The 20,276-nt window shown below is 38.6% G+C and overlaps 1 protein-coding gene across 6 annotated transcripts in view; it reads right to left on the reverse strand.

Annotated features, from left to right (window-relative positions):
* PALLD (palladin, cytoskeletal associated protein) overlaps positions 1–20,276 on the reverse strand; it is a 201,736-nt gene that overhangs the window by 23,866 nt on the left and 157,594 nt on the right. For all 6 annotated transcript variants that reach the window (XM_014944088.1, XM_014944081.1, XM_014944096.1 and 3 more), the window contains 2 exons: positions 13,763–14,458; positions 1,514–1,649 (listed from right to left, as the gene is read on the reverse strand). In XM_014944088.1, coding sequence (XP_014799574.1) covers positions 1,514–1,649; positions 13,763–14,458 — 832 coding nt within the window. The remainder of the gene's footprint in view (positions 1–1,513; positions 1,650–13,762; positions 14,459–20,276) is intronic.

A 20,276-nucleotide genomic window follows, 5' to 3' on the forward strand; every position in this document is an offset into this window, starting at 1 on the left:
AATCCAGCAGGATGAGACTCATGAAAACTAGGTACCAATCTTGGCTTGGTTACAAATGTCTAAGCAAGTCATGAACTTTTCTTCACTCTCATTTCTTCTGTGATCACGCAAAGTGCCCACAGCCACGATTACACAAACAGAATTACCCAAGACAGGTATCTGCCAGGCAAAAGCCTCAAGGCAAGCACAGAACCAGAGTTTACACGGTTCAAGCTCCCACATCATCTGATCCCAGTTTTTTTTTTCTTTCCTTGGGCCATGTGGGCTTTCTCAGGACATTCCATTCATTTGTCCAGGCCAAACATCTCTCTCACTTTCCAAAATAGGCATTGACAGTCTTGCTCAGCCCACCTCCTTTGAAAAAACAGGAACTTATACACTAGGAGAGTGATTCTACTTAACCACTACAGAAAACTGCCAAACCCCATGTACTCAATGGAGAAAGGTAAGTACAGAAGCACGAGCCACACTGAACATTTTCCCTACTTCACTCCATTGATCTTACTAAGAATGAGAATCTGGCAGCTGTGGACTAGACAGTCTGACTCAATGGGCTGCCTTGAACTACGACACCACAGTCCACATCTCAGACATGGAAGCAAACTTAGCAAACGTCACAGACTTGTGAGAAACCTCAAGCAGGCTACCTTTCAGTGACACAAACGGCACTGAAGGCATCCAGACGCTTTTGAAAACATTTCATTGACAAAACGGGTGACAGACTACTTCTCTAAAATTACTTTCCTCTTAAGATTCCTGCTTCAAAGACACTTAAATCAATGCCTTAATAACTGTAATCAAGTCTTAGGAGAGCTGCTTCTTATCAACTCTGGGCATGAAGAATTTGGTATTTTATCTTCTATGAATATCTTAAAATGCACAGAAATCAATGGGGAACTTTGTGGATGTGCATTTCAGTTTGATATGCCCACTTTACCTCATTTTGTTAACTTCTGATAAAGTCTGTAAGTTAGTACTACAGGTTCTTTTTTATTCTGTTGGTCAAAAAAGTCCCACAACTGCAGGATCTAATGATACCTGATGCCTAATAAGTTGTTTGTCACGATGAACTGCCTTGTCCCCCTCTGATGGCCACTTACCACCTACTTTTCCCCTAGTTGTCCAACAGCTGAGCGAAAGTTAGAATGAGCATGGACTGATCAAGAGTCATGCAGATGCTTACTGGCCAGCCATCCAGTGATGAACAGTCAAAAGCAAATGGCCTCTGAGACTGAAAAAGCCCTTGAGGTACAGACTGAGCAGCCTTCTTATGCAAATTCATCATTTTTGAGACCTCCATTGCTTTGTAAACTCCAAGTAAAGTTGTCCAACGGGACAAGGAATGATAGGCCAAAATGTACACTACAGTTCCTTATGGAAATGCAGCTTTGCAATTGCAATTAAAAATAATAAAAACATAAAACATAAAAACAATCTACAACAATTATTTTATATACAGCATCTCTGAGAAACTGCCCACTCCCGTTCCCTGAGGCATGTTATGTTTTTATACCGGTTGCCCATTGTTCAAAAGGTCTTCCTTGAAGCGAAGTTTTCTTTCCAGATCCTGAATTACAGCATCTTTTGACCCTTGAATCTCTTCATCTGATGCTATCCTAGCAGTTCTGCCTGTTTTCTTGGGAAATCCCCTGCAAAACAGTACAGGAAAATTCATGAGCTTTCCTGAAATCATTGGTATTTAGGAATTTACCTGGAATCACTGCTATTAGTGAAGAAAAAGACAGTGTGTCTTTGAAATTAGAGGTCAGGCATCTTACTGTGCTGTCCCTTCTAATTCACATCGTTAATGCTCGTTAAATGGTTAGTTTAAGGACAACATTGAAACTGTGCTTTATTCATGCATTAGTTAAAATAGGGCTCAGGATTGTGTAGTGGTGGCTGTAAACACCATACACTCAAAGAGGAAACTGATGAGCAATGGCAGTAAAGCAAAGCGAGAGGAAACATGAAAGAGAAATCATGACTAGATAAGTGGGGATAGAAGATAAAACTATGCTCCTATGAAGTAGCAGATGGATAAAGATCAGAAAGATGTAAGACAACGCAGTTAATTATTAATTTCCTACATTATTTATTAACTAATTCCTTGTTACAGCTTTGCAATACACAATGTATAACTTCATGTTTATTCTTCATATCTCTATGAACACATACCCAGAAGGCAACATGTAAATGTTGTTTCTGAAAGAGGAGCCATTCACAAAGTCTAGCTTATACTGGCAAAAAGAAAAATCACCCCTGTAAAGCAGTTTTCAGCAGCAGCATTTCACAGTGGAACAGCACCCATTTAGCAGTTTGCATCCACAGGGCTACGCTATTCCTCATATCAGTCTACAATTTATGATTGCACTTTCAGGATGTCTCACTCCCATTTTCTGGAATGGTATGGTACAGTAAATTATTTTTTTCCAGTCTGCACTAATATTTAACACTTTCCAGTGATGTTATGATGGCTCTGTTGCTGGAAATGCCCAACAATGGTGGTTTCTACTGGAGATCAGCTTTTCTTACACAGCTGTGAATAAATCAACATTGCTATTGGTATTTGGAACTTGTAACACACCCCATTTCTTCAGTGAAGTCACATGGGGCTTTTTTAAACTTCATCAGCTAAATAGGTCTCAGCCCATGACATGGAAATGACTTACGCAAAATATAGAATCAAATAAGGTAAATTGCCAAACTCACAAGTGACAGAGATGGAAAAAATCAGACCAGTATGTAAGGGGTAAACTTCTTTCCAATACACAATGTAATAATATAATTACCAGTACCAAAATGTTAAACAAGAATCAGATGAAGATAACAAATGTTGTTGGATATTGTTTGGTACTATGTTTCTATAACATGGTTAGAAAAAAATTAATTCTTCAGCAAGTGTTTTCAACGGCAATTTTTAGCATTAGTTAGAATGAAACAATATACATATGCTATCAAAAGCCAAAAAGAAATTAAATGAATAGTTGTAGAAGACAATAATTGGAAACATTTCTGTCTAAATTCCTAAAACATTTCATATTCTGTTACTTAAAGCAAATTTAAAATGGGAAAATGGTGAAGTCCTTGTAAAAAGAACTGCATTTTCACATTAAATCACAGCAGAAGAAGAGCAGACATTTGCATAATGTCGCAAAGAGCCAGAGAACAACATCCCTCACTCCAGAAATATTCAGCCATTCACTGGAGAACTTCTCAGTCACCGAGCAGAATAATTCCCTCAGCATTTGGCTGGGGATGTTCTCAGTCACATGTAACAAAGTCTCCTCCAGTCTGTTTTGGGGAAGCAGTCAGGAAAAATACCCCGTCTACAGTGAGGCAAGAGAATGCTAAGAAGGGGTAAGGTCTCTTCAAGAAAGAGATGCTTCAATAAGTTAAGAAATTTGGGGTCAGTAAATGTAAAGGAAGATATGGAAGGAAAACAGAAAGGAAAAGTTGGGAAGAGAGGATCAGAAGGTAATGTCTCTCAGGAAGGCTGGACCAACTGCTGGAAGACAAGTGGAAAGGTGGCATCTGTCTCTCTCATCACAGTCTTTCCCTTCACCTTCCAGCCTCTTAGCCCAAGCAGCACAGCACTGCCATGGAACTGAATTTTGTCACTTTTTGAATAGGACACACACATATCTGCCCAACTTCAAGGCAGCAAATTTCAAATCTGGCTTCACCTTGAAGAAGCCCTGTGCCAGCTCCTACTGGAGTTATGCATCCTATTTTGAAAATTCCATGTGATACATTAAAAAAATGCAGTTTTCATTTCACATTCTTATGAGTTTCATGCTTGAATGATAAAAAAATTCTTAGCAGAAGAAGGCCTGCTTGTGCTTGGCACTTAACAGGCCGTAAAGGTAAAATGTACAGTTTACCCAAGAAAGTCACAGCACTGCATGAAAAGAGGGAGATGGGTGAAGTGTTCTGGAGTGGATTTCAAATAACAAGTGAAAGCATTTTCTGAAGCATTTTCAGTCACCTCTGAAATCAAAAACCCCTAAGCGAACACACCCATTTTCAAAAGGGGAAAGGGTACCAAGAGAATTACAGGTCAGTGAGTTCAATGTCCATACCAAGGGTAAGAAAACAATATTACAGTCCCTTTCAAAACAATGTAGGATAATAAGGAAATGAAAATTGAATCATATCAAACCTCACATTTCTCTCTCTGTCAGGCTGAAGGGCATGCAGATAGGCAAAAAGAAGTAGCTTTGATACTAAGAAGCCATAAACTAAGTGTAGGTCTTTAGGATCCACAGTAAGTTCCTCAGTAAATCAGAGAAACAGAGGAGTCTGGCTGAAATTTCTACTACATGACTGCCTGACTGTCTGAAAAAGCTATTCAGAGAGAAGCAATGATTTATATTTTTTTTCTGTCAAAGTGGAAGAAAATAGATAAATGATATCTTTCAAAGGTCTATGTATATTAAATTCAGTACTTAGTATTTCAACCTTAACAACTGGAATAGTGAAATAAAAAAGCACTTTTCTCAAACTAGCTGATGACACTGAACTCGCAGAGGCTGCAACTCATTTTCAGGTAACAACTCTCATTTACAATGACCTTCATAATTAGTCTAGAGGTGGTCTAATGATGATGAAACTCAGGAAAAAGTATGACAGCAATATAAATGGAAAATTTGCACTAACATACTAAACGTCTCAAGAATCTGTGAGATTAAAACTTGGACAATAACACCATTATTTCAAAAGGAAAAGAAAGATAATTCCGGGACACATTAGCACAAGACATGAGACTTCATTGTTTCCCCTTATTCCTTGCTGTTGAATGCTGAATCCAGTTTTACCACTGCACTTCAAGAAAAATACGGCAAATTGGGAAGTTTCAGAACAAGAAAGCTGTCAGATGATTTTACAAGCATAGCTTTTGTGACAAGCTATGTCTCACACAAAAAATATCTTGGTTATTTAGTCAAGAAAGGAGGAGAATGAAGATAGAGAGGTGAATCAAACTTAAAACATCAGAAAAGAGCTAGCATCCAATGATTCTCCATGTGCATTGAGGATGATAAGTAGACAGCAACTTGAAGAACAACAGGCCTCGCTTAGACAAAAACAATGTAGAACTCTCCTTTCTCCACCCTCCAACAGTAACAGCTAAACACTGGAACAAGTCATGTAGGGAAGCTGAGGAATTCTATTTAAGAACAAGGCATACAAATATTTCGGCAATGGCCTGGGGATCCCTGGTAGCTTTTAACAGGAGAGGCAGGCTCCCTAACAACCTTCCAGACCTCTGGTGAAATACCAGAAAATCTCAAGCTTTGCACAGTGGGTGTGGAAGAGTCATCCAAGACCTGATCAAGGCACCTTGCTTGAAAAATAGATTCTCCTTTCTTTACACACGATTCCAAAAGAAGTGTTTAAGCAAGGAAGCAGTTGGTTTAAAAACATAAAGATGAGTATCAGTCAAAATTTCTGCAAATACCTTTAAAAAACCTCTCTCTTTCTCTTTCAGGGTTATTTTAAATTTGGACACAAAAAAAAGAAGAGGTGCATGAGCAAATGTAATTCTTCCTGCAGATGCTCTATTTCTACCTCCTCTTTAGAATCCTTTTCTTTCTCTACATATATACACTTTAAAATATGTACATATATATATATGTATGCATACATACCCCCACACCAAGTTAGCTCTTAAAACAGACATTCGTGAGATGAATTTCCAAATGGCTACAAGGCAATGGCAACAAATAGAAGGTCCTTGGTAATCTCTCCTCCAAAGCACAGACCCATTCAGCTTGAGACACGGTATACGCGTCAAGACAGCCTGGCAGCAAACCTTCCCCAGCAGCTTTCGCAAATATTTTTCACCGTCCTTACATGCCCTTATCTGGATGCATCAAGGTTGTAAGATTAGTGTCCTCCTTAGTGACTCATCAGCTTTCGTTTCATCTTTTCTCAGGGATAACATCAAACAATACATTCCGCCGATTCCATTTGTGTATTTGTGTGTTCATTCTTTGAGGCAATTTTCAGAGCGTACTGTGAGCATTAAGGTAGGAGGAGATAGCTTGAGAAGGCATATTTCAAGTTATTGACACCATGAGCCTTCGAGCACACAACCACCACCACCAGAAATGCACAAAGAAGCTATCGGCCTTTGAGCATCAGGCTGAAATTCACGAAGATTTTAAGCACATCTGAAACATGCATCATTTAAGTCACTGAGGGCTTGAAGACAGACGGAGATAAAAGCACGCAAATCTGAATTCTTTTGGTCAGAAAGGGCGCAACGGAATTGCCAAAACTCAGTCATCTTAATTCACACAGAGATTCTTGACAGCAAAGATTTTTGCAACCTCGGCTTGGCTCTCCTTAGTTTTGAACATTTGCCCTAACATTTGTTTAGAAAGAAGGCCAAACCAGCAGTACTTTTCATGTTTTAATTACACAGAGTGCACGCTGGATGCGATTCCCTCTTTTCCTATGTACCTTTTACAGTGTAAACAAGTGCAACAGGCTGGCTGTTGTTACCCTTCCAAGAAGAAATTCCTGTTTGCAGCCAACATGGCTCAGTTTCACAGAAATCCAAATCAATTCTCTGGTACTGAGGTAATGAACAGTAACTTGATTTTTTCCTTTAAAACTAAAGCCTTCCAAAAATACAGCTAATTCCTGCTCACTTAACACGTTTTTCACCTACTGTAAGAACAAAGTCACCACAAGCACTGTCACAGGTCACAAACTTTGAAGCTGTAGCTGCGTGTTAAAATTGCTTTGGTCTGATCCTGCCCTACGCGCTGTGGAGAGCGGGAGTCAGCTCTGCTCAGTAACGTGACGTTACGGGCGTCTGAATTAAGGGAATGCCTGAGGCACAGACCTGACTAAGGATGACTTGTACTAAATGAAACAAAGGTAACAAAAGTTCAATTATGTCTACCACCCAAGAAAAGGTTATAAAACTGTAGTTGAAAAAAAAAAAAAAAAAAAAATCATGCCTCAGCATTGGATAGGATCAAGACCAACATGAATAATATATAGTTCGGAGCAGTTTTGATCCTTCATAATGATTAGATAACACAGAGAACAATTCACCTACCAACTGCATGCTTACCACCAAAAAATTGTTTTTCTAAGGCTTATCTTTGAAAATGTGTTCTTACTCATTAAAAGAATCGCTACCTTTTTATTCTCCTGTTCATTCCTTCTCCACCCGAGCAAGTTATTCCTCTGCCTTATGCTGCACTGGTTACCATATATACATAGGTGCCATTTGCTTTTCAAAAGATGTCCACAAATTTGGATATAAATTTAAAAAATACTACTATTTTGTAACCAGGAATCTTGCCTGCATTTCTGATTGTTACCAGCTTTATGCTAGAACTCATGGTCAAGAAGAAATCACTAATGCAATAACTGCTCCTGAGTGTAGCAAAGTCCTCATAGTCCTGAAATTGTGATAAGAACAGGTAACTGCCACAAGTATGTGAAGAAAAACCTACACTGGACTGAGAGAAGGCAATATATCCAAAGTATTAACCTTTACTCCAGTTGATGAAATCCTACTGGTTAAGGTCTCCACAACTATCAAACACATACCTGGCTTTTATATACCTGGCAGACATTTCTGTGGCATTTAGATCTGCTTAAAAGAAGGAAGTTATAAAATTAAGTCCTATGAAGAAAAAATCTGCAAAGCAATGTTGCAAACGGCCTTCTCTCTTTCCAACAGAGAGTGTACTAATTCTCTTAGTTAAGTTCACTTGTTATCTTACAGCGTTCTTAAGCATCTGCAAATAACACTTGGATAGAACTGGATAAAAACATCTTGAAAATTAAGACTGCCAGGTGCAATGATTGTCAGGATACAGTAAGATCAGTTATTTTGGCTACTGTCTGTGTGTGTCTCCATGTTAAATCCTCGATCTCTACTTTTGAGCAACTTCAGTTGACTAGATTGGGGGAACAACCTGGATTTCAAAGTTCAAGTGGAGCAAACGTGCATTGAACATATTTCAAATAAGCTGATATGGATATGTATTTAATGATAATTATGTGCATGTACATAATAAAAAGTTGTCACATTGTGCAAAAACAAAGCCCCCAATGTGAGCTGTTTCTTAGCACAATCAAGAAGAAGTGATCTGGTATCACAGATAAACCACTCAGGTGTTGGTCTAACAGCCACAAGTAGTATCCAAGCCATGGGAAAAGGAGGTGTCACACAATAAATCAAGGAACTTAAGGAAAAAAAAAAAAAAAGTCTAATGGACAGAAGCAATAGCTTAAGAAAATCAGGGGTTGGGAATAAATGCAAACCCTAGTATTTACTGGAATTCTTCCAGTTGCAGAAATACAGAATATATCTTCAGATATGTTTTCCTGAGATCCGGGATAACTCCAGGTATGAGTGAATAGGTAGCATATAGCAATGAAGTGAGCTCCCTCAGAAGCAAGAAAACACCCTGACCTTTCTGCTCATTTTGATGTTGAAATTCTTAATCAACTTCCTCCTATGTATCACTATTTTCATATCAATCATACTGTGGGTAACCTCCATTTTTCACAGTTATGACAGACATAGAAACAGGAAAAGTAAATGCTCAGTCTACACAGGACAGTAATACAGTTCCAGCTGAAATGAAAGCTGGCATTTGTACTGTGAGTCTGTGGAAAGCTGTGAGATAAAAAGATGGAGAAGTGTAGCTTTCCCTCAGAGTGGTCACCATCATTGCTAACTGACTCAAGGAACAAAAGGGTTACTAAAAATCTTTGCTTCGGTGCTATTTGAGACAGAATTCAACGAACAAGTCACAGTAGGCAGGTGCAAGAACAGACCAGCAGCTCTGATTCAAAGCAGGAAAAAAAGTGCAGATCTCTCTCTGATGTTGCTATTCTCATGATTCCCACAAAATCCAAATCCTAAAGGAGATTCAAGGTTCTAGAGATCATTGAAACAGCAGTTAAATTTATTGCATAGAGTGATAAAAGCAGGTTATTTAATTACATTTTACAAGATACTTTGGACAATCTTGTCTTCAAATCAATGTTTTCTTTTCCATTTTCCATTCTTTTCCAGAAACTAGTAAATCTAGAGTCATGTTCTTTCACCAATTTTGTCCAGTCAGATTTTTTCTGTTTGTGACTAAGGTAATATTACTGAAGATATCTACTTTAACAATCACAGAGTTGTCAGAGTTAGAAGGGACCTCTAGAGATCATCTAGTCCAACTCCCCTGCTAAAGCAGGGTTGCCTAAGGGTAATCAAAAAGAAAAAGTCAACTTCAAGGGAAAGTGTCTACCTTAACAAAAAACTGTATTTTTTAAAGCTGCTTTCGAAAAGATATATATGTATAGCTGATAATACATGTTTTTTATGCTTAGATATTCCGCTTCTCCATGTTGAATGACTCCACACCTTTTTGTAGTAGGGTTTATATTCTTGTTATTTAAATATTCAATAAATAGTCAGTAAACCCTTCTCATGGGATTAATTTTCCTTTCACAAATGCTCACGTAAACATATCAATGTATGTGCTTACCTAGAATTTGTAAGCATACTTATTCCTTTTCATTCAGATATAATTTATTTTTTTCTAAGAACAGTGAAGACCAGATTCTAGTTTCTACACATTTAACTGTGGACAAAACTCCCTCAATTCTAGGTTTCTGTCACATTAATTTGACTCCCTGTAAGTATTTTGTAACTGAAAGCTCACCTGAGTCCAACACATCCACCCACCCTAGAGTTTTCTTTAGGTAAAGAAAGAACTGAGATTTTTTTTTAGAAACAGTATCCAATAATCTTACTCCAGCGAAGTTTTACCTCAGAAATAACTGATGAGTGTTCATAACTCCCGTAAGTACTTAATTAGCTATGCAGTTCCACCAGCACTTCTCTGTTGTTTAATAACACTATGCTCTGGCAAGACAAGGATTTATCAAATCTGCCCCATTAATTAAAAAAAAAAAAAATTTATTCCCAAAGCTTGTTCAGCTAACACCACTACAGGCACTACAGAAAATGCTGGTCACTACAAAATGTCGAGAGCTTCCTGGAGGAAAGAGATATATTACATTCAATTGAAATGTTTACCGTACAATTGTCGCAAATAAATGCTAAAATATTTAAAGGTGAATTAGTAGGTCCTTATGACACAAAGCTTCTTTCCATGTTTCAGACATCCAAATAAGATGTAGTAAATTCACAAGTAGCTATCCCCAGGCAAGGCTGTAAGACTATGGGTTATTAAAAACACAAAAAAACCCTACCCCAAACTAACAAACCTCCTCACAGTGCAATGTTTCCAAACCTCTCAACTGAAAAGAATATTCATTTGATCCAACTGGTTTAGATAATGCTGTCACTTCCACAGAGTCTCAGGGTCCAAAACCAAGGAAAATGTCAACCCTTATCTGAAACATGAGCATGGTATTTACTGCCCACGGGCTCACAGCCACAGGATATGGATGGAAGAGAGTTAGAAATGTTTTGTCTGACCTCTTACAGAACAGGAGGCTCAACACCTCCTTAGATTAATTTCTCTTTAAGTAGAACAAAAATGATACATACACTAGAATAGAAATGCTTGAAGAAAGCTGATAGAGGGAAGGTCTGACTGCACGAGGAGAAATGAAGATTCTGTTGGTTTGTGTACAAGCACTGTGTCTTCCATTTCACAGAAAACTTCACCGATGCTGTCTTTGACCATCTCCAAAAATAATTACCTCCACATGCAATGTTTAGTACTTTACCTTTATCCTGCTCCTACCACAAAAGCAATCTGAAGAAACTAAGAACGATGCCTATGAAGTACTGATCCTGAGGAGCAGATCTGCAATTGTACTCAGATTTAGTAATGAAAAGATCATTGAAATGTAAGGAAAATTAAACAACTCCTCAATAAATTCTAAGTATATCAAGATACATAACTTAAAAACAGCCTGCAGAATTTCTTACTCTACCAAACAATATTTTTTGATAATTACAAGAGACTCTGACAAGGCAAAATATTGCTTTCTTTCAGTATTTGGCTATCAGTGTCACAGTACCCATGCCTGGGAGAGCAAAGAGTAAGCAACCATGGTAAAAAGACCATATAATCAAAATATGAACAGTGAATTACCAGCTGTGAAATCCACACACAAAAAAGACAAAGCAAGAGAAAGGAGCCATGAGAACATCGAAAGCAGACAGGAAAACTGTTCTAAGGGCATTTTATCTGCTGGAGGCGCTTGATATGAAAGTGTTGCAATATGTAACTGCAATGATAGGTCCAAGTCTACTTCCACTGACGTTAAAATATAATAATAAATCATAAAGTTGTTACCTAAAGAGGACAGCCTACCACTTCAAACACTGTATTTGGAGTCTCTAATAAAAAATGTACCCCCTTTCCATGAAAGATATTTCAAACTCTGCCTAGTTCACTGTCAGCAAGGCACTATCATATTCTCAGTATCACCACTATATGACTGATCAAGAAGCAGAGACAAAGTTAAATGGCTTGACCAGCATTTTAGATGCTGAGCCAAAGCAAAGCTTCAAATGCTCCAATTCATTCCTTGCGCCCAGCCCATATAGCACACTGTCAGGAGACAGGAACAGTGAAAAAAAAATTTTCAATTAACAGATCTTGGAGATCATGGTGAGGCTATAAACTGAGATTATGGAATACTGTGAGTGGCTTAAAATCTACAACGTCTTGGAGAGAAAAATGTGTTCAAGAAAAGATGATTTGTGAGGATGGAGCAAAAGATGAGAGAAAAGCAGCAAAAAGTGAAGCTGAGGGGAAAAAAGAACTGAGACTGTAGCACAAAGCAGAAGAGACAAAAAGCAATGGGGGGAAGGGAGGCCAGGGGAAGGATTGCTCAGAAGTATGAAAATGATGGGAAACAGAATGATTTACTCATCAAGACACACCAGACATTAGTAGCCTATGCAGTAAAATGAAAAAAGAGAGGCCAGCAAAAAATTGGCATCAAAGATACATAAAAATAGATTCTTTTTTTTGCATCACACAGTACATCTTTTACCATGTTTTAATGTTATAATTTAGATGACAAATGCTCATTGTATATATACACACACACACACACACGTATATATACATATACATAAATCATACGCACACAGATTCAGTATGGTTAACATGATCCAGCTCCCATCTGGACTACATTTCCTGAGGGAATGCAGGCCAAAGAGCCAACCACCTCATCCTCAGCTCAGAGTCTGGGGCTGCTGCCTTGTCCCAGGGCAGGGGACAGACACACCGTCCCATGCGCAGCCAGCCTGGCTGCTGGGCTTGGGGAAGTGAGGAGGCTGGGGAGGAGGGGAGCATCCTTGCAGAGTTGCCTCTCTGTCCAAAGATTGGAGGAAATGAGGAAGAACACAGCCAATGCCCCAAGTGAGAACATGTTTGCATGAAAGTAGCATAATAAGGAAAGAAGGACACAGCGGAGGCTCGAGCTGCTGCCGTCACCCTCGCAGCACACAGAAGGCAACTTGAAAGAGAATCCAGTTCCTATCCAGAACTACGTAGCTGCACTAGAGCCTTTCCTGGAAATCAGGGGTAATTGCAGGCTTTTGTGAGCTGTGCTTACCTGTCAAACTGTCAGTAAATTAATCATGCAACTTTCAGCAGTCAGTATCAATACAGAAACTCAGCCGGTGCAAAGGACACACAGTAAGACAGAAAATCACAACTATTATGAGTGCAAGGGCAAACTGTACTATTTATTCATTTTTCTCCTAAATCTGCTTTATGGCCAGACTCCATAATGAGCTATAGGACAGAAATCAAGATAAAAAAAATGCTTTTTAAAGCATATACATGATTTATTACTTTGATATCTGTCCGCTTTCTTCCTCCTCTTCCTTTTCAAATCTTGGACTGAAATAACACAAGTTCCCACTGCAACAGTATGTAGCTGAGCAAGTCACCTAGATACTGTAGATATGTTTAGACAAACTTCTAGACAAAGTTATAAATAAGCCTTGGATACAGCTATTCTCATTTTTGTTCTTCAGCATGTCTCTTTGTTCTCTAAGGATGGAATGAGAGTCTAGTGCCAGTGGAAAGACAAACTGATCTATGATGGGAGCTGACATGCTCCAAAATACTATTTTGGCCTTTAGAGAAGACAAAAGGGGAAAACAAGTATGCAGAGTTGTTAGGGGGAGGGATTCTGTTTGTTTTTATGCACTGCTTTTCTAAATCCCCTCCTAAACCCTTTTCCAAACTTCCTCGGAACAAAAACTCTAGCCAAAAGTCAATATATTGTTATGACCACTTTGTTGTCAGATATACACTTTAATACCATATACTTTAAGTATCATAGAGCTATAGGGACTTCTGAACAATGCTGTCTTTACTTGGTATTTCTCTACCCACAGATGTCATAGGAACATAAACTGCACATATCCCTGCATATGTGACTTTAAAAGAAATGAGTCATGAGAACAGTTTTCTTGGATCTCCTTCCGCCGCCCTGGGCATGCAGAGCCTTTGCTGCTGCTGCTTTCATATTTTCATCAACTCTATTTAAAGCTTTAGCATCTCTCTTTTGAGTTCCTACTGTAGGACCTTCAAAATCTCATTTCTGTGAGGGTTAGAAAACTATATCCCATCTCTAGCACAGAGTCATTTGCAAATAATTCACACATCACTTCCTCTCAGGTAGCAGGTAACAGCAAAGGACCCTAGAAAAGTATAAAATGAAGCAAGTGCAATAATCTTCAGTACAATCTTCAGTACAGTCAAACTCAAGGAGCTCATTAGCTGATACTTACGGAGGCGTCACTCCTTTCGGGAGGCCTAATGCGTTGACAGAAATGGGTGGTGGCTGGGACGGCAGCATGGAGCTGAGAAAAGCTGCTGGAGACTGGCCGGAATTAGGAAATCTGGGAGTTGGAGACAGGCTGTGGGAAGGTGAAGAAAGTGAAGGAAGAGGAGGGGGCGGAGGAGGTGGAAGAGGAAAGGAATCACACGCTGGGTATGTCGTGGTTGGACTAAAGACAGGAGGAGGTGGAGGTGGAGGGGACGGAGAAGAAGGAGACCAGGCGTACTCCCCTTCTGGAGCAAACTGCTGAGAGAAAGGGGGAACAGGCACCCTGCCAAACTGTTTCTGAGAAGCAGTTGGAGACATAGGAGAAGGAAGGCTGGATGTAGATGATCCTGAAGACGGAGTCACATAACCTGAAGCAGGGCTGATATTCTGAGCAGCAATGAACTGCTTAGGCCGAGCATAGTTGAAGGAGCTGGAAGACTGCATTGTTGGGGAAGTATGAGAGTTAAGAATACTCATTGGCACAGGAGAGGTGACAGACTGGCTGGACTCAAGCTCCTGGAAGGACGGGGGAGGAGGAAAGGAGGGAGAAGAGGGAGGGTGCTGCTGATGATCAGGTTGCTGTTGGTGACGATACCACTGGCCACTTTCTTGCTCCAGACGAATTTGGTTCTGCAGCTGCTGTATTTTTATAGGGTCCCTGTAGGAAGGAAAAATAGACAAAGAGATGATCAGATATGCAGTGCTGGCTGGGGAGGAGGTAAAAGTTCCACCGATCTATTGTCTCGGAAAATCAGAATGCAGGGAAAGTTCAAAGTGTTTGCGTATCTTGAAAAGCCCTGTTCTTCAGGGCTAAAACATTGCCACAAAGTCCGTTTTTTGAGTTCAAGAAGGGCAAAAAAAGTATATGCATAATAGAAGTTAGCAGTACCTTTAATTCTAAAAAAAGGTAAATGATAAGACAATTTGCAGAAGCTTAAGGTATTCTAAATGAGCAATCCTGACAATGTAAGTAATGGTAAAAATGTTGAAGTTCTTAACAAGGTTTCTTTTCATTTCTTGCCTATTTCATTCAATGGCCCCATTTCAATAATAAGCCTCAGACATTTACCCAGTGACAAGTTCAGCCTTGATTTCTGCCATAGCCTCTGTGGGCAGATCAGACAGACCTAATTACTGCCATACTTTCAATGAGGTACTTGGAGACAAGGGACCCGCTTCTGTGTTAGAACCACTTATATATCTGTAGATGAGCAAAGAAGACTCCCAAGAAACATTTGTAACCTAGGGAAGTGGTGAAATGAGCTTCCCCTTGTCTTTAGTCCCACTTTTTGGGTTTTTCTTCCAGACTTTATTCTTAGCTGTAGTTCCTGAGATGGACCTTAGTAGATACTGAATACAGCTCTGAGGAGTTGCTAATTGCAGTACTATCAGCTCAAATGGAAAGGAGAATTTCTTTTAGAAATGTAGACATTCACTAGCAGAACAATAAAAAACTAATTTGCAGGAGCAATCAAAACTGTTAATTAAGTTAAAAAAAAAAAGGCAAAATATTCAGCAGTGAAGCAAACCAGACCATGCACTGGCTTCTTTTTGTCCACAATACAATTATTTGAATGACACTGAGATCAACTGTGTGGTCTATCATCTTAAAATACATCAGACTGACTTGCTTAAAAGTTGTCATGTTCCATCTGGAAATCATAACTTTATCTCAATAGTCCAGATGTTCACAAAGTTTCAGCATATGTACATATACCTTTGCTGTGTATTTAATATATAAATACTTCATTATATACAAGTGTGTCATTGTTTATATACAATTTAGGTTATTTAAGCAGAAATTTTAGAAGCTTTCTGCTTAATGCATGGCATATGAGTGTATGATTCTGGCACAACGATATACTTTTGTTGGTAGCAACAAAATTAGAAATAGTAATATCATCATACTTTCCACTCTAAGATTAATTTTGATATTCCAGTCATCCACATTTCTCAGAAAATGTTTTCTGACAATATTTCTGCTTATGATCTCACACCAAAGGAGACTGTTTAGATAAGAAAAAGGGGTGCAAGCTTCTTTAGGGCAGTTTAGGACAGAAAACTGAAAAACCTGTTATTTACATTTAACTGTGGTGTGGGGGTTTTTTTGTCATAAAGATGGTTCAATTCTAGCAACATGAGTCATCTCACCAACAATACATATTTCAGTACTTAAAAGGAGATTACATTTTCCTTTCTAATTAAATCGGCAACAAGAACATTGAAATGCTGCAGTTCACTTGTAAATTTTATAATTCATTTTTTAATGTTGACGACAGAGACTAAATCATTATCAGTTCAACTTTTCACTCCATAAGACACGGGCTGAACCTTATTCATTGATTTTTGCTAAATTACACAAAAGTCTGCTTTCCCTAAATGAGCTAAAGCAACGCAATTTTAGTTCCCGTCATCATTTGATTTTCTCGGCTGATGACAGAAATACTTCAGGTCACCTCTGAGCAGAAAGAAAAAGTCCTGTAAGATTAACTACTTTCAGCTCACTCTGTATCTTTAGTCTCACTATTTGCAGAGCTACCGTCCAATACCTCTAATATTATTTACAAATAATAGTTATTGTATTTTCCATCATAATCACCCCTAATACGTTTTTTATTTATTACAGAGAGGCTAAGGCTAAAAAAAAAATAAAATGGGAGAAATCTAGTATTGTAAATGGCGCGCTGAATATAGAAGAAACTTAACTGCCTCCAGCACTCCTGTGTTTACCCAACATGTGCTGAAAGCAACTCAGAGTGTCTTGTCTTGGGACTTTTTTATTTTCGTTGCCAAGTCACATGGCGATGCGCCCAGCCAACAGCATAACACAAATGACCATCTATGGCCCTCTCAATGGTAAGTGCACTACTACAGCCCCTGCCACTGAACTGCTGCTGGACCAACCCAGCCAGAAGGAAGGACCAGATTCAGGGTAAGTCTACAAAAAAGGCTGGCAGGCAAACATGAGGTTGCTCTGCTCTCACAATAAGCTTGACTTGCGGCCACAGGAATATGCCTGTAAGTCAGGGTTTATTAGCTCAGCACAGCACTAATTCCATTTGCAAAGTTTTTGATCAGCTTAGGGTCCAGACAAAGCAAGTGCATGTCTGCTTGAAAAATAATATGCAGCCATAATCATTATCACATCAGTCCGCGTAGCAAAAACCATATAGACCTGCTTAGAGCAAATTTTCATTCCAGTGCCAGAAATGCATGATCCTTGCCTGCTAAGGAATGTTCTCCACCTCAGAGTTATTCTCTTAAGAGCAGATACTGCCCTATACTTATTAATTTCTTGAGCAGATGTATCCTAGGGATGTGTCATTATGAAGAAGAAAAAAAAAAAGAAAAGAATAATCAATTCACAAGTTTTCCTTCGTAATGACACCAACAGTGGTGGAAGGTCTACATAGGTAGGTTCCTGAGAGATAACACTGCTGTGTCACAGACATAGAGATCCCAGCAGCCAAAATTATACAAGGCAATCTGTCTGTTATGTTGCCCTCATCAGTAGGGAAACAAAGAAGGGAATTAAGAGTTCAGGTTTTGGATGAGATTACAGGAAAAATTACTTTAATTGTAATTACATCCTCTTTCCAATTATCTGAAATACGTTTTGTAATCCCAGTGTTTTAAAGGGCACACATGCTTTCAGGGAATGCATCAAGCTTGTTTAAACAATAGAGAATAAAACTTATTTTCTCATGTGGAGTTTTTTATTTTGCCAAATAATTACTTATAACAATGTAAGAATGAACATTTAAAAGAAAATTTTTAGTCAAATTCAATCAGTGAATGGCAAAAGTAAGTAATTTTTAAAAAAATAGTAACTAGGGTAAAGTGAGCATTAAGAAATTTCAGCAACTCACTGAAAAGCAGTCCTCATACTACGTAAGTATTTTCAAAAGGTCTGCTTTGGTATTTGTGATTTTTTTTTTCAATAGGATATACTCTTAACAAGATTTTTCTATATATTCTCATATGTTGTAATAGGTATGCTAAAACAGTTAAAGAAATGCAAAGAGTAGACAGTAATATTTTAATGGAAGCAGCCATCAGTTGACACAGAGGTGAGGTTGGTGGCCCACACTGCCTGTAAGAACAGTTGGATGCACAGGTTCGGTTCTGGGTACTTGGAACCTGCTCAGGAATGTGATGCCTCTCACAGCTAAATGACAGCAAGAAACATTTGAAAACAGATGTTGAAAGGGAAGACTAGAAACACCAGGATTCCTGGTGGGCAACTACAGAATACTCTCTTTTTCAAAGCAAACCACTCTGATTGTAGGAGAAAATAGTGGGTGGAGGTGACCAGAATCTTCTCTAAGGATGCCAATACAATATGGCATATTTTAATAGTTACTCAAGAATTCATGTTCCGAGGTATGCACTTGGTTTAGATTATAATAGGCTGGTTTATCTTTTTATCCCATTTTCATAAAGTTTTTTCTTCCTGATACCTTCTTTGAATCACATTGTTTTAGAAACTAATAGGGCAGTCCTTGACTTTGAGAGCTAAACTGGTAACAACCACCATCAGGAACATAACTCCAAGTCCCTGGACACAGTGCTATGGAAGAGGGGAGATAGGTAGATGCTTTACATCTCTGAAAGTCTCAACAGGAACTGGCTAATGTAGAGGACATTACAGCAGGTGGCATTTTCAGGGATGCAATAAGTCCTTCAAACTGAAAGTGCTCCATCAGGCTCATTCACAGGTTCCCAATATTAGGATATGTACCAGCTTTATTTTTATCTTACGTCTCTGTGTTTGTGAAGAGCATTAAAACCAATTATTTAGAGGAACAATGCCTCTCTTCTGGAAAGCACCCTACAATTTGCAATTTAATAGTCAACTCCTCAGCATAACCTCATCTGTGTACCTTTTAAACACAAAAGTGCATAGGGAAGCTCTTCTATCCAGATTGTCTATCTTGGAGGGGGAGGTTCTCCAAAAGTAAGGGGATGCTGTCCAAGCCTTGAAGAATTCAGTTATACACAAATGAACCCTATCCAGGTAGTATCTATCACAAATTGTAGTAAGGGCACTGAAGTTTATTCAGTGTTTGACAACACAATATATGAAGTAGATGGAAATAAATCACCATGGATACTGAACCAAGATTAAATACATTTTTCTATGTTACAACTTTTCAAAATTCCTGATTTTGGCCCTCCCTATCTCAACACAAGAAAAGGAGCAAAGGGAAAGCAGACAAAGAAAAGCTATTTTTGTTTGAAAGGAAGAGTCCTATGAATCTCACATGTAGAAGAATAATGGGCTCACTTCTGCCGCAAGTCATTCCTGAGCAAAAGCAGACTGGCCCCTTCACAATCCTACCAGAGACCTGCCCTTTGAGAAACTGACATCACAGTTCAACAGCAATATACAAAACATACCTCTGAAATGAAGGTACAGAAATATTTCCAATGAAAATAATCAGAATTAACCACAAATTTAAAAGCTCAAGCTAGCTTTCTAAATTTAGATTTGAAACCAATGTCACAAAACCTCTGTATTGGTATTTTGGGGTAACAGCTACTCACTTCCATGAAATTTAACCTTTCAATGAAGACTCAGCTTTTAACTCAACATTACTGCTTCAGAATCGTGCCAGAGCTCTGCCAAAAGGGAAACAATCACCATCATGCTGTATTGAAAGTCAAGGGCTCTTCTCAAGTAACACTGACTTCCACGTCAGCATGTATCTATGTTTAGATATATTTTCATATGTATATAAGATAGTAGATATATCTAAATATATCTTAGATATTTATACAATAAAATCCAGGATGGAATATATTTCCATATTTTATTCAAAACAGAATATATAACACACAGTTACATCTCTCCAGCTCCTTGTAAGCCCAGCTGGATAGCTTGTAGGCAGAGAAGGAATGGAGAATTGGAAGCGGTGGGAGCTTGGGAGCTGCAGTGGTTCCCTCACCAGATAAGATTCCCAGTGCTCCTGCACCTGTGGCTCTCAGGCAGCTGGCACGGCAGACACCCCAGGTCGCTGTTCAGCTAACTCATACACTGTTTAATTTGCTCTCTTACAACCACAACATTGGATTTTACTGGTATAAATGGTACTGTTGAAAAGCAGTAATTTTCTAAACTTCTTCTGACAGTTACTATTTAAGATACTGAAATGCACATACCAACTCATCCAAAATTTGACAATAGTCACTGATACCTGGAATTGTAGTCTGACAAAATTCCTAGTATAATTTAAGGTTTTCCACCAGATTTATCAATGGTTGAGAGTTATTCAAAATCAAAACAACAACTTAAGCTAGCAGTGAATTAATTAACAGCTGTACTGAAAGTAGATACTCAGAATACAGAAGTAATTCCAACTAAACTGTCCACTGAAGGAATATTTACTCATTTTTAGAAATGTTAAAAATGTCCATGTATGACCAGGCAAGAAGGCAAAGGGAGAACAGATGCTCCTTTTAACAAAAACTGCAAA

The sequence above is a fragment of the Calidris pugnax genome, unplaced genomic scaffold (assembly GCF_001431845.1).
Source record: "Calidris pugnax isolate Ruff unplaced genomic scaffold, ASM143184v1 scaffold15, whole genome shotgun sequence".
NCBI lineage: Eukaryota > Metazoa > Chordata > Aves > Charadriiformes > Scolopacidae > Calidris > Calidris pugnax.